Here is a 16,149-nt window from a genome sequence, read left to right as displayed (position 1 = left end):
AAAACAATCAAAAATAAGCTTGTGTTCCGGCGTCGGTCGGCGACGGAAGCGCGCCCAACGCGCAACGCAGTGATTAACGAGCGTACCACGCCGACTTGAAAATGAACCCTATTACTAAACTAACTTATCGTCCATCCCAAGAAAAGTAAACCCTCTAATTGCTGACCTCTTCTCACCCTCTGTGGATTTACATCGTTATTATGTAGCTGTGTATCTCCAGGGAGATAAGTGCTGCGTATGGCAAAGTTGTGGCATTTATCACATGTACATAAGTCATTTTTGGGCTAGACCGACTTTATTGAAAACACTGAAACTTTACTTTAAAATTGTCCTGTTTTCACATTATGACACTTTTATTTCTAAAAAAGTAAAACAAGTTCAAATAAGAAAATAACTTAAAAATATGTGATATTAAGTATTGTGTCCAATTATACGTATGTATAGTTCAAAGATATTCGCTTTGAAACAAGTGCAGCGGTGGAGGCCAGCGCAGATAATATCACTCAATGTTTGCACGTGATTCATTACACCTGCATCGCTGCGGCCACTTTATAAAATAACTTTCAATGTATTTATTTGAGTATGAAAGCGCAGTGAGCTTCGAACACACAATACCTTTATTGCGCAAGATAAATCTTTGTTACAATCGGATTTGTTTAATATGAATATCGAATGAACAACGCGCCGTGACTCAGCGATGAAACGGCAGTATTACTGTAGTCAGCAGAGTGCACACTTCCAACGACCATAATTTTGTTGTCAGCCACAATACAAAAGTTTCATTGTGAAGCTTAATTGAGTAGGTCAAAGCAAAAATACATAACTACTTAAGTACGAGTGTCATGATGACAAAAGCGGTCACCGGGTTCGGACTTAAACATTGTTCAAAGAACCTGGTTAAATAAATACAGGCCTTCATAAATTACGAAAGCAATATCTCTATGTGAAAAATGTTCTCTTCACTTATAAAAAAAGCCTAACAAACGATCTAAAAAGAAACAGCTTCGTTGTACCTATTCCAAATAAAGTATTTATTAATAAAAGCCTTCTCTTGTCGACGCTCTCTCAGATAAAAATATGAAACCTTCAAGTGAATACCGCCTTACTGTTAAGTGGGCTTTTAAATTCCAGACCAGTTTTAGGCGGTTTCAGATGAATACACAATTTTCTATTTCAGCCACCGCTCTATGTACACAAAAGAAAGTATTTTTCCGTGTTCCAACAATGTAATAAAAAAGTGAGGTGCGGTTCAAATAAAAGCAAATGTTATTTCGCGATGCACAGGTCGAGTGGATCGCAGGGGGAGGGGATGCACCGCACTTGGCTCCTTACCAAAATGTATCAAAGCTAGATTTATGTGGGCCTGCGACGAAGGCTGCGATGGTATCGGCATTCGGCCGCTGGAAACCGCGCGCGGTCCGCGGCCCGCCCGCCCTAAACGTGCCGCTTTTACCTAACTCGCGAACGGCTCGTATACAATATTCTCACAAAATACCTAAGCGTAATGGCCAGTTAGCATTTTGGATTCCTGACCGAATTTCGATATCTTTGATTTTGATTGATTGGTTTATCATTGTTCCATATATGTATTGTATGTAAGCTGGATGTAGAACATAAATTATCATATTCATACGAGCCATCAATTCATCATGATTGTTAACGATATGACATAAATCTTTTATATTAATGTGAATGTACATATTTTCACTGCAGATCTACACATAAAGCGGAGCCGAGCTTTGTTCTAATCGTGCAGTCAAATTAAGGTGCATTTTGTTGTTTTACTAACAGCTGTTTCTGCAGCATATGCTTTAAAGATACGATTCTAAGTGCCAACTACGGTTAACTGGACGTTTAATTAAACTGTTACAAGGCAATATAAGATTTCTTCACCCTACTCCCTTTAATAATCTTAAAAATCTTTACATCTCTCTAAGGATTAATAAAGTTTTTAACTACTTATAAAAAACTTCATAAAGGCAGGCAATATAACTGCTGCTATCTGTTTTTATTGCCCCAGTAATCAAGCTTTCACGTCTCATACAGCGTTAATAATCCATTTCTTAGTACATAAAACTCTAGTCGAGATAGTTTAAAATATATCAACGTAATATTAATATAACGTATTGTTACTATTATAGCCGAGCGTGAACTCATAAATTTCAAATATGAACGTCTTCACGCTCCTATGATCGAGAAAATAAATGGATGCACAATTTTTCGTGTTTCGCTGGGGCGTTAAATTATGCGTTTATCATTTAGGGATGTTTACAGTGAACGTCCCGCGGGATAAAATTGAAACGACTGGAGCGGTGCCAGCCTGTTCGCCGAGTGCGGGACTACGACTTGTACATGTCACAACACTATTCTATAACATCCACTTGCTTAGGCGCAACACGCTTTCACTCTGTCATTATTTATACAAGTCGCTTTGAACTTTTGTCTTAAATAATCAAATAAAAACAATAACTAAGCACTGCGAATTTGTGGTTTTATTTGGATTTCTTTTTGAAAAGAATCAAAGTTAAGTGAAGTTCATTGTCTTATTAAGCTTGCGGTGACAGCGTCGGAAAATTTCAACTGATTAATGACCTCAAAGATCTCTTGCGGTTAACATGTGATAGAGCTATTAATAACCATAAAACGAGAGGAGCAATTGATGCCAATTATAAAACTATTCTGTCTGGAATTCCGGACCATTCTACCACAATAGACATGTGACAGTAATATTGAACATAATGGCTCTATAAAGTCCCGCATCAAGCAAAAATGTCTCTTAATTGAGATGCTTTATTCTAAGTGGTGCAGTAATTGGATGAAATTCATCAAGTATTCCAACCATGCGATACGTACAGTGAATGTGAGGAGATATCACAAGCCGCGGTCGTCGAGACTCCATCATTTCCGTTAGATTACCCGTATCGTGCCGCGAACGAGTAACAAAACTCGATACGAAATGGCACATTGATACGGACTTACATACACAAACCAGTTCTCAGAAGAAAGGATCGCGCAACAGAAATAACTTCGTGACAGTGTTCCTCGAACTTGTGTAGTCATGTCCACTTGCTGTGAAAAAAACAGCATGATTTATGCAATAAATGACATCCGAGCACAAAACATCTGGCTGTTACTCGGTGTAACTGTTATGTTTCAATAGAATCTATGGAGCGCACGTCTATGATTCATATCGATATTTCATCACGGTCCAATAAAATGCCCGATACCGGGTGCAATTGCAGCTCACAACCATTCTGCTAGGTTCACTTATTTGACTTTATTTGTGGCGTTTGTTTCTCGCGCGGCGCACCCGCTCGTTGGAGCCCGTCCAACAGTTTTACACAATCATTCCACTCAACTAAGCGTTCCCATAAACACAACCCGGCGGGTATGAATTGCACAAAAAATTGGAAATAATTGCCAATTTATTGTTCATGTTGCTTTTACGCATATTGAAATTTAATTCGTATGGGCGAAATGTTAAATATATGCGGGTAGTGTTGTGCGAGCACAGAACGTGCGTCGGAACTGATGTCTCTATTTGTGGCACGGAAACTGAGCCATTTAATTTTCATCCGCCGCCGACACTCCGGGAATTTGTAACATCACTTACTTAATTGAACGATAAATAAGTTAAGCCCCTATTCACTTGTGTTTCATTTATTTGCCTACAATTTTCATTCAAGTCATCAAATTAGAGGAAACATGACGAGACAGCGTAGTTTGAATGAAACTCCTTTTCCCAGGGTAATTTATGTTGCCAAATTATCCGCTATTACTATAATGACTGTCAACTGTTTAAATAACATTCCACTACTTTTGTATTTCTGAAGTAGTCAGACAAACAGAGATTAGAATTCAACGAATCTTTACGGTTGTTAAATCTAAAACATGATATGATGTAGTGTAGAGATTTATCGACATAATACAATGAGTAACGACTGTAACGAGGTATAACATATCAGATGCACAGATTGGAGAGACTAACAAATCATGGTTGTTGCGGCGGTTTCGTGTGTGAAAGATTCAATTTGTCTCCAGCATCGTAACTAAAGTAATATAACGTGGAAACCAAAAACCAATCTTTACTTGTGCAACATATAACTACTAAATTATGTATGCCATCAAAAACATTCTGTAAAAACCTCAAGTCTCGCCGTAAAAAGTAGTGAGATCTATATAATACCAAGTCGATTAATCTATTTAGTCTCTACTTAAAGGACCTTCTGTCTTAAGTTATTACGTATGTTATTATCAAGCCAATTTAAAAAAAAAACGCTTAAAACAAATAGACCGACCTGGCCATCGCATGATTTGCGGGACGAGAAGTTAATGCTCCTGAAATGTTAATAGTGAATTTGTGTTTTCTTGCGATGACCAAGTCGATCTATTAGTTTTAAACGTTTTTTTTTAATTGGCATGATAATAACACCCTTAAGTTATGCCTCATATAGTAGGTACTTATCTACACCTATTTATTTTATTTTCTACAGTAATAATGATTCATTAACTGCAAATGTAACCTTGTAATACCATACATTTATATAAGATTACAAAGTTATTGTTGCAGTTGATGTATTTAGAAAACTGGACCGAAATTAGAGAATATAGAATTTTTCCCATGATTAAGACACTAAATTCTATTTGTATTCTAAATTTGAAGCTTCTATGTCTGCTAGAAGTACCTTAGACTTTTGATGATCGGTGAGTCAGTGAGTCAGTGAATCAGTGAGTGACAAAATTCATAACTTTAACAAGTTGTCATTCTTAAACTACTGGTTCAAATTGACTGAAATTTTAAATATACCGTGTTTATACAATGACTGATAAGTTGCTAAAAATTCAGGCTTCTTGTTTTATCCACAACGAAATTATAGGGGGTCGAAAATAGCCTGAATTGCTTCGAGAAAAGGATAGTACGGCCGTGCCGCTTTATTTTTGCTCGACTTGCGGGGGCACTGCCGTGCCCCCAGATGATATACTACGATCTACGATATATGACTACGATCTTGGTATAACAATTACAATATCTAATATTCTCAAAAAAATATGAAAATAGGGAAAAAATTCAACAAACTAATTAAGAACAAAAATAACACAATGAATAGAACACAAATAAGGAACTCACTACTTTTATATTTTTACCACTTCTTAACCTATTTTCTCTTGAAATCCGGTTACAAAAGTAACATAACGGACATGTAGTTATAAAAGATCCCACACTTCACTACTTACAAGCCCATCAACAATCGAACAACCGAAATGTAGCAAGCAGCCAATAACGCGAGAGATAAGCAACCTCAGTCTACTAGGCACACGAACACTACTTACATGTAAACCGATTTAGATAAGTCCCAACTCAGCGATTCAGAATGTTAGTATTGACAGTAACAGATAGTGTCTATTGAATATCTTAGTAATAAAAGCGTTTCTGTTGCGGTACCGGGAACGTAGTGTGAGAGCCTTACACCGCAGAGTCACACGTCCGTTGCCGGCTCGAGCCCGTCCGACGCGACGCATACCGGCTAAAGTGTCATGTTACCCGCCTTATCGGTTAGACAGCGGACCCAATATTTGAATACCACACTCAATACTCACCCGTCCTAGTAAATAAACGCTATCGCTTCCATTAGACTCAATAATAAAGTGAAAGTAAATACATTACGATTGTAATTTGTAACGTAGATAAATATTCTTCTATGGCGATGAAACCGAGTCGATACGGTTTTTATTTCATAGTCCCCGAACATGATTATCAATGTTATTATACCGCGTAGGTGTTTTAGATCACAATTTGGATTCAGTTACAGAAAATATAAGATAAAGTTATCTTTGTAAATCTATTTGAAACACGTTTTATATTAAAATAACGAAACCTATAAATAGACACGATAAGGCTTGAGAACTCATTTTGTCGATATTTCTATAAGCCATAATAGTAAAACGTGTAAGGTTTAATAGTTTAAATAAAGCATAAAATTTATTGTGTCAGCCCATAGCGGCGAGATGGCAATATCTCCTTCCGTAAAGTTTTACGCCACCTGCTGTCATACAATTTAGATGAGTTCTAAAACTTCAGAGTCCGACGTATAATCGCATAACCTCGATACGAAGATGATATATTATTTATCAACTAAGTAGCTATTATTTTACACTTGTTTACCTTCAGTTTAATATCTTAGTAGCCACATAAAGTAATGGAGTTTTAAGCATTTTACAACCAAAATTTTACACTTAAGGAGAATCTGTTTGTGTGGACTTTTTTTGTTTATCGAGAAGTACTCGCAGTTCTATAATAAGTATTATAAATTTGAAAGTCTGCATGTAATTTCTTTCACGATTAAACCGTTCGGTTTCAATAATGCATTATTAATTTGCTTATATATTTAATGGGAGACGCGGGGTCCTTCGAAAATGAGATTTTTTTATACATAATACACGCCCAGATCCGCGCAGTTTAACTAGTTTTCTATAAATGTCTTTACCTTTTAATATATTATTCGAAGCATTAATATGAAACAAAGAGACGAGATAATCCGTTCTTTTTAAAGGCGAAAGCGAATAAGAGCAGAACGTATCAACTCGTTATTTTGCTCCGGCCATAAATCCTAAAAAGCTATAGATTATCCATACATCCCGAGTGCACCTGTTCACAATGCACTTCATACAGCTCCACATCGACATATACAGAGAATTCCACATAAAATACCGATAAAATCACAAAAGTGTAGCAAATACCAGTATCAAATTAAAGTGAGAATGTAGGTAGATAAGCTTATGTACGTGGGATAGAGCAGTTAAAGCAACGTCAGTCAATCTGAGACAGGTCTGTCAGTTCGATTTACACAAGGCTCGGCTCGGTTGCTTGCGACGCTACACGCCCAATAAACCTCGTTTAACACTGCAAGGAAATCCCTACACGACACCGTACGATATTGGCGAGACTTTACTTGGAACATAACAGATATACGACGATAATATAAAGATAACGAAGCAATAACCTACACTACACTACGACTTTCTACGAATGCTTTTAAACAAACTCGTTAAACAGCCTGTTTATAACCTTTTAGATTTGTTCACTTATAATTGCTTTTACTAGAATACGTTCTCATTCTTTGAATTGTAAGACGTTTCAAATTATTGCAATTGAGGAGAACAAACGTGATAGTATGAAATGAAAATTTAATAACGCGTTGTTATAAACTTTGTAGAGTCACAGCCGTACTAAATTTGCTCTCCTAAAGGAATAGAAAAATGTCTGACTTTAAATGACCTATTAATTAAGGGGTTATTAAAGTAAATGTGCCGTCCTTTATCTTTTTATTATTTTGGCACGTAATTTATAATACCTGGATGTTGATCTCCTAAAATAAATTATTGGAAAGAGATTATTGTAAATGGTGACCTGATCGAGTTAATCCTTGAGATCTAATTTTGAGAGTTTAGAGATTATTATTCAGGACAATATATTTTCATAATCTATAGCGACATCTTAACGACACGAATGAGAGTTATATTTAGATACTTACGTACATTTTCGTAATTTTAAAACTACATTTTTTGTTAAATCTTCATAATATTTTCACTTTCTTTATGAGATAACACTTGGCATATGGACAAAACAATTGAGAGGCAATAAACTGCCTGACATGTAAACAGTTGCCGTAATAAACTACTTAATTAATGAAGAAGGATTTACATAGCAATTATACCTCTTAAGAAAAACGTATTAACAATGCAGTTTAATAGTATATTGCACAAATCTTTTTTATCAAACTAAATATATAAGTATATGTTCAATTCTACTCCCAAGGGAAAAACATAGGGGATGTCAGTTTGTATAAAAATTCTGTCCTAAGTCACACACCACGAGGACGAAATCGCATACAAAAGCTAGTTTTAAATAAAATCGAACATAGAATCTGAAATATAAATAACAGTGTTGGATACAATATAAAGTTAGCAATTAATAGCGGTGGTTCTTAGAAGTCGTTAATGTCTGGTCCTAGGTAAAACCGTGTTGTCTAGATAACTTAATTAGAGTGATTATCACGCTCGACACGACGTGATCATTATACACCTGCAGAGCTTCCACCTGAATCCTAGATTGTCTACTTTTTATAAAGAAATTAGCAAAACTGCATTTTTATACTGCAGGTTATTGTTCAAGGATTAGTATAAGACACTCGTATTGCTGCGGACATTTAATTTTTTAAACCTTATAATTATTTTTTTTACTTTAAATTTTATGTCACTCTTTATTTGGAGATTTATTATTAAAGCTGTGCTAGCAGTTTCATGATTTTATACATATTTTTTCTAAAAGGTTTTCCTTTATGTATATCTAACGAACAAAAGAATTTAAAGGACACTGACTAGCAACCAGTAGCTCCGAGCTCGATCCTCTACTACTATCGAATACCAATAACTAGCTATCGAGAAATTTTGTATGAAAATCTGATCTAACACTAACTTGCTTTTTAATTTTACCGACATACAGTAGGCATAACCCACTTTCCTTCGTTTTTTAGCCATGTTTTTAGTGGCACTGATATTTCCAGAGATATTACACATTGCTTACCCCCGGTTTCTGAACTTTCAGCGGTAGTTTATGTATTCAATAGCGTTTTTTTTTGTATAAGTTTTGACGCTATTGAATAGATAAACTACCGCTTAATGTACCTCAGAAATCGGGGGTTACTCATTCATATTGAATACAATATGAACGAGTAAGTAATGTCTAGTCGTCTGTGAAAAACGACCAATGATCTTGGTCCATACATTAAATTCCCGGTCGCGGATCTTATTCTAAACATAGATTATCCAGTTTTACCGTTCAACATGCACATCTCTTTGTCAAATGTCCTTTGATCTAAGTTTATGTGTTCCGCAAATGTGTTTGTAAAACCTTACACTTCCGGATTACATTAATCTCTATTTCTGAAGTTGTGTATACAAGCGTCATAAAACCACTTCGGAAAAAAGTGAGCTTAACATTTTGTATTCAGTGAATGAAAAAGCGACTGTCAACAACAAAAAGAGTATAACAATTTAATATTGATTAACAGGTAATATTGTCGCTGATTCTACAAATCAAGAAAAGCATTTGATAAACTCTTGGCTAGTTTTGCGGCCTATGGATAAGTTTTGGATAACCTATGCGATAGATAAAGTAACAAGAAATCTATTAAAATATGTATACCTATGACAATTATGCTTGATGCGTTAAGTCACTTATATGGAAAAAGGGCATTACGACTGCTGAATATGTTATTAAACAATTAGACACAATACTGTTACAACCGACAATCAAACGTTATCTGTATTTAGCAGTCAGATAAATTATTTATGCATATAATTATAATATATTTTATGCCTATGACAAAATCAATTCGTATTTTATTTATATTTAGCATCTAAAATAATATAATCAGAACCATTCATTAGTGCTAACAGAGTTTAAATTAAATAAATTGTCCGCAATTAGTTACAAAATAATGGTTAGTGGTTTGACAAAAATATGCGTGCTCATTATTTTACTGAAATTACATGTTTTGTGTGTTTAGTAGTTAGTATGTTGGTAGCTGACAGAAATGCTTTGTTTCCTTTCAAAGGAATACAAATAATATAGAGTCGCATAACATCACGTTACTCTTTGATCAGTCAGTGCGCAAAAAACACAGCATAGATTTTTATACGGATTCTTTTTTTGACACCTTGTACCCGCTTCTATAAAAAATCTTTTATTGAACTTCTTGCTTATATTTCGTAATATTCATACCTATAGTCAACATAGATAAAAAAAGACGATTGTCTTGAGTTTTCATACATACATATTGCTAAAGTAATCAAAATCTAAACATTCTAAGCCTTATATTGATTGTATCGAATATATTAACAGGATATTTTAATAGACATTCATTCTGATTCATATCTGCAATAACATAAAATCCGAGCCGCATGCACGCTGCCCAAGCTCAACTTACCGCATTACTTCAAAGTATCTAAAGTACTCCATAGATAGCAAGTAAACGATACTTGTGGGTGTTCAACTGTACACGGCGTTTCTAAGGCCACGTGTAGCGGTACACGCCGAATACGGGCTGCTAGTAAATAGGTTTATATTAAATAACGATAAGATCAGCGGCCGGGCTGTCAGAACGATTGCGCGCTCTCCACGATGGGACCACACGCCAAGCGGACCCAGTAACGCGAAGTAGTTGTATGTTTAAAACGCTTGAACTATGTGGAGTGTACCGTGAAATAATTGTAGGGTACAATTATCAGATAAACCTGTCCGGCTCGATGAAACTACGGATTTATGGAATGCAGAAGTAGGTGGATCAGAAACATTGTTGGTTAAATATACATGATAACAGCTACGGACTTTCAAATGCACTCGGAAAACTATGTCAGTGATGTTACAATTACATGTCATAAGTTCGAAATAGTATTAAAAAGTAACGGAACTATTAATGTGAAAAAGATAATCTCTGGTTTTTTTTCATGGCTCTACATAATGTTAAAAGAAGTTACCTATTGGGCTTTTGATCATATACTTATATTCTGATTTTAATATTTTATGGCTAAACTTGTACTGCATCATTCATATTAAGCTCTTTACCTGATTAAATATAGCTAAACCAGCATTGAGCTCATGACAATAGTTCATCGGAGTAGGATTTGAACTCGCGACCTTTTAATCGCAAGTCGACGCCTTAGCCGGTGGGCACGTCATGATATATCTATCAGTATGATAATACCTATGAATAACCTACCTTCACGATGGATTTTCTCATAATCTTGTGAATAAGAAACCGTTGACCTCACGCCCTTAAACGATAAATAAAGTTTAACGTACATTTTATTTCTACTAACAACTATCTTCAAGGCGTTATCTTATCTAAGCAGTGTATATAATGATAGCTAATATTCGTAACAGGCAAATTAAGTCATAAATAAAAAAACCGCGACGTCGGACATGCGTGTCTGGTCTAATAGTCACAACCATTAAGATATATTCCATTGGAATGATGTAGCACGATATTATAATAAAAACTCTTCGCCATAGCTTATGTTTCGATTATGTTGCCTCGTTTATAACTTAATTTAGCCAAGTAGGGCTGCCACCTGCTAAATGGTCAGCGAAATTGAGTCATTATTTTCTTGGGCCCATTACCGATTTATTGCCGTATATTTAGTTATTGATTGCTTATCGATTTCCCAAGAAATTAACGTGTAGTGGTTTGTTTCTTGACCACTATTAATATTTATGGTAAAATATGACACGTATCTCGCGTCTCAGATTTCAAACTGCGATCTATTAGCATCTTAAAACAAGGCCTTACACTTCATTGTTTAAACTTCAACACTTCTTAAACAAAAAGGAGTGTAAATATTCAGTAGCAGCCCTGGTTATAAGGAGCGCGAGTCGTTTACCTGCGCGGGCGCAAGCTAAACCGGTTCGCATGATCCTCCCTTCACCTTCGCACCGCGCTCCTAGCACCCATCGTGCATAATATTTTTTGCTCCACATTGAGGGGCCCCTTAAATCGTGAGAAATAAACTATAATAAGAACAGACAACTACACCTCAGTACCTACTTGTCGAACAAAGACTTGACTAATCACTTAATTCCATTTTTCTGCGTAATATATGTATTTTCATTTAATCCTTGTGTATTTATTTATATTCTGAAGAATCCTTGTCTTCAGACAATAAATAAAATCACAAGACATTAATAAGCAGCTTAATCACTATTCGTACAAATTTAATTTGTTTGCACACATAACAATAAGCCGGTTATTAAAATAAAGAATAAAAATCATCACCGGGTGCTTGAACGGCCTTCGAATAAAATGACTTGTTTAAGAACGTAATCAACTAACTAGAGATGATTGCAACAATAATCGCCAGAACGAATTATAATTGGATCATTATCTCAATTTTTCCCATCAACAGTTTTATTGCCTTTTAACACTGTATGAAATAAATTTAAGTAGTCAGAGTAACCAATGCTTCGGTTTTTTTACATTCGCCACAAGTTCGTTTAACAAATTATTTTTGCTGTTTCGTTATCGTATCTTCGTAATTTAATCCGCAGTTCTGTACACTAGTGCAAAAAGTTTGAAAATCCAGTATAACGTAACGGCTTTTGAACTAAACTCATTAGTCGTAGTCGCAGCTTGTCTCTGTTTCTTTATTGTAGAACATGTAGGTTGGGTATTGTATACGAACACGGAACTCGACAATTAATAGATTGCTATCTGTGACGTTTATTTTCTTTTGTTCAGCTGCGAACCTAAAGAAATACATTTGCTTACACGTACATACCAATAGGAGAAGTAATATTTAAGAGACGTTTATTGATATCTGAATAAATAAGTCCAAGTATTTCAATATATTGCGTTCTTAATGCTGACGCGTCTCCGGGGAATGTTTACTCCTTGCTAATGACGCCAAATTGTACTCTTATCCACGCCTAGATGTCCGAAAAGAATTCGGTGAGCGACCATTTGCCGCATAAAATTAAATATTTAGTCCGACATGAGACAGCGTTGGAATGGAAAAATATGAATCCTATATTTGAAATGGCATCTTTATTGATTGAACATTAATATGGTTTTTAAATCTAACAGTTGCATAGGCAAACAAAGAACAGTTTCAAAGTTGAGTCTACTTTTGAACTATTTTTCATAGTTGTTCCTCTAACGGAAAATGTGCTTATTAAGTATTGCAAAGTAGGTAACAGCCACTAGGAACAAGTAGGCATAATTTATTACCTAAAAACTTTAATGCGGTAAGGGAAGAAAAGTTTGCGAACATTATACATAAAGTAAGCACGTAAGCTAACAACGTTAAATGTATTTCTACGAAGAGTCCCAAAAATGAATCGTGACATCTAAGTACTGTTTTTCTAATATGAAACTTATTTTAAATCAGTCGCATTTTCTATAAACAAAGTAAAGTAGGTACTAAACGATCAAAATACAACAGAATCTGAATTGGTTGCATCAGAATCGTTTTGTTTACAATATTGTTTAGTATGTTTTTATTCATTTATGGTGTTTTTACGAGAGTTGAAGAGGGTGAATGCTCCATTTGAGCCTATTTGGGTGTTCGTGTGTGTGCCTCGTTTGGTCTATTTGGGCTTTGGTCCGCCACGGATCGACGGTGCATAAACATAAGTTTGCGTGCCGGACGACTCTACCGTGTCATTGTAAAACTTTTATGCTACCGGCTCGGGTTCATTGATGAACTTTAACAATCTTTATATGTGCTCATATTTATGACAAAAAATAAGAGCAGTCCGTCGGTCATTTTTTATGGGTACTTATAATGCGATTTAGTAGAGTTTACATAAAAATATACCAGATGACTAATTAGAATATGTAAGACTAACGGTAAACTTTTAACTTATCTGCAGCATAGAATAAATAACTTGGGTAAATATTTAAAGTTGTAATGATGCCGTATCTGTCCGTCCTACATAACACTGTGACTAATGGACTCGGCCGATGAACCATCGCTTTGTATCTAGTTACTTACCTTAACAAAAAATATTTGAATAGTAAGAACAGTTTAAATATAGTAAGCTAGAACACCGATGTCGGTACTCGGTAACTATGACTCACCTCGGTGATGCCTCACGCGGTGATGCGATACAGGTCGACAGCACGGCTGTTCCTGGTACGCGGTCCAGGAGTCGGCCAGTGCCGTCGCAAGTATGGCCCACAGCACCCCCGCAGTCCATTGTCCACCGGCAGCCATCGTGGTCGCGCGCCTCTATCTCTGCACACACATCCACGTCGCACACACGACTACACCTTACTCTCGCACCCGGACATCGCCGCTCTCATCAGTCCATAAGATACACCTAGGACTATTGTAGTCCTCGAGTCAACGGTTCCGGAAAACTTCAACAATGTTTATCTGTTTACATTACGCGCACCTAAACCGAAATCTGAGAGATTATGCTTCCGTTCAGATCATTCGAGTTGAACGGACTTCAGTGATTAATCACCGCAACTCTTACCGCGAGCTTGTTATCTCATATCGAGTTATAATCTGTTCGTGAGGGTTTACTTCGTTCGGCTCGCTTGATTTATTAGTTGGTAAAGAAGTACGCTACGATCGTGGTAACGCAGTCGTCGGCGGGCGACAAGCGTGACGTGCGCCACCGGCATCGCAGCGACGAGAACTGAAAATGTTTCGAGTCAACGAGACGGGCCGGCCCCGGCTGGAACCGGCACACGCGAGACAACAGCTACAGAAGCTCGCCGCCGCGCCGCCTCTGGCCGAGCCGGAGCCGGCGCGCGCGACAGGGACGGAGAGAGCCCCACACGCCGCGAGTCGCGAGACCTCCAAACGAATGAAAAAGCTCGCTCCACTCGTTTAAGGAAAAGTTGTAAGTTAAAAAGTTTTGATAATTTTGCCGATCCGAAGCCGCTTGAATTCTTGCGGGGGAGATTTGACTGCGCATTGACCCTCGGTGTCGTTACGAACATATTGTAACGGAGGGATGACCCTCTATATAAATTTACCTAATTTATGTTTTTGTTAGGATACGCACGAAGAACTTTTATGTCTGTAGGCACGCGAAAGGAAGTCGGCAGTTTATTTTTTGTATGTTTATTAATAAGTAGCCCAGTAGGTAGAGTGCATAAGTCACGACGTCGCGTGTTATAAATAATAGAGACCTAGCTGTAAACGAGACATCACGATATGTTTAGATAAAACGAACTTGCCTAACTCATGAGGTTAACATAGTTGTAATGGGTTTATGCTTTTAGCAACGTCTTATATCAGCCCTACGAATATTAAATGTAAACTATTGTTCTTGCTACCTATAATTCATATACCTAGGTACCTAAATTACGTTTTCCGTTGCTTTAGTCATTTATAGAGGTAGGCGATAATTTTAGAAAAGAGTCATATCTTTATATTGTTCATATAAAATGGAATACGTATTTAGCAACGAAATAATAAATAGTTATGTATCAAAAACTAAAAGTCTCTACGCTATAATCCGCACTTCGCACCTAGAGTGAGGAGTTCACATACAGATAAACTGGTAGTTGAAGGTACAAGGACGCAAAACATAAACACGGTACCTATCTAACTCTATGAGGAGACTTGATAATAAGTTTTCAGACAACTTAATAAATAACTATTTATTGAGTTTAACTTTGAGCTGACCGTGATTAAGGGTAGTAGGGTTAGCTTTATCAATTACTCAGCCTCTCTGCGGAGAGCTTCTGTGCCCTTCGCTCGTCGCCGCGCCGCCGAGTCAGCCAGTCAGTGCCGCCACCCTGCTCGCCTTTAATTAATCTTAAATAACTTAATTATGGCTGAAACCCTTTAACATAATTTAATAAATATTTTATTAGTCTCACCAAACTACTGTGGCGTAACTAGACTACATTACTTCCATATTAGTTCAGTCCACACAAATACGCATCGCAAATAAAAGTAAAGTATGCAAAAGTAAGAACATTTAGGATTCAACGGGTACATTCATAAGATGAACGGAGATATCTTAAACGTCGCGGCCCCATTTTCATCAGTTCTTCAAGTTTTTCAATAAAAACTTTCGAAGGCGTCCGATTTACATACGGTATGGATTCATTTATTTTCCAAAAAGATTTCTCGCGTAAAAGTGAAGAAGGTTTTCGGTATCCATTAGAGGAGAAAGGTCGCACTCGACTCGCTCCCACCGAGTGCCCGACATCGGCCCATCGGCACCCATCGGCCACTCCAATTACAATATTTTAAATGCCATTTTTGTCAGAACGCCCCCTTTCTGAACCAATATCTCCAATTTTATAAATTACGTTGTCCAATATCTGACAGAATTAGAATAAACTAATATTGTATCAGTATAAAATTCGGAACTCTGCATAATTTGAAAACCTTCTCGCTTCTGGTTCCATAAAATCGAGGTAAAATAAAGCAATTTAACTGTACAAGAGTCGAGCCACAGTTATATTAAATGTAAGTTTACAAACTTTATGCTTTTCCACTCTATCTACACATCAAACGGTCATTAAACAATGAATGATGTTAAGTTTGCAACAAATACCAATGATTGCACGTAGTAAAAGTTTCAGAAATTATCATTGTCCTTGTACGAAGACGTTTGTTTTG

The 16,149-nt window shown here is 36.5% G+C and overlaps 1 protein-coding gene across 1 annotated transcript in view; it reads right to left on the bottom strand.

Annotated features, from left to right (window-relative positions):
• LOC142974447 (semaphorin-2A-like) overlaps positions 1-14,290 on the bottom strand; it is a 54,370-nt gene extending 40,080 nt beyond the window's left edge. Inside the window, exon 1 of the mRNA XM_076116773.1 lies at positions 13,638-14,290. Within this exon, the coding sequence (XP_075972888.1) occupies positions 13,638-13,773 (136 nt within the window). The 5' untranslated portion in view covers positions 13,774-14,290. The remainder of the gene's footprint in view (positions 1-13,637) is intronic.
• Between the last annotated feature and the right edge of the window lie 1,859 nt (positions 14,291-16,149).

Source organism: Anticarsia gemmatalis, chromosome 7, assembly GCF_050436995.1.
Source record: "Anticarsia gemmatalis isolate Benzon Research Colony breed Stoneville strain chromosome 7, ilAntGemm2 primary, whole genome shotgun sequence".
Classification (NCBI taxonomy): domain Eukaryota; kingdom Metazoa; phylum Arthropoda; class Insecta; order Lepidoptera; family Erebidae; genus Anticarsia; species Anticarsia gemmatalis.
This window is presented reverse-complemented; position numbering and strand designations above follow the sequence as displayed.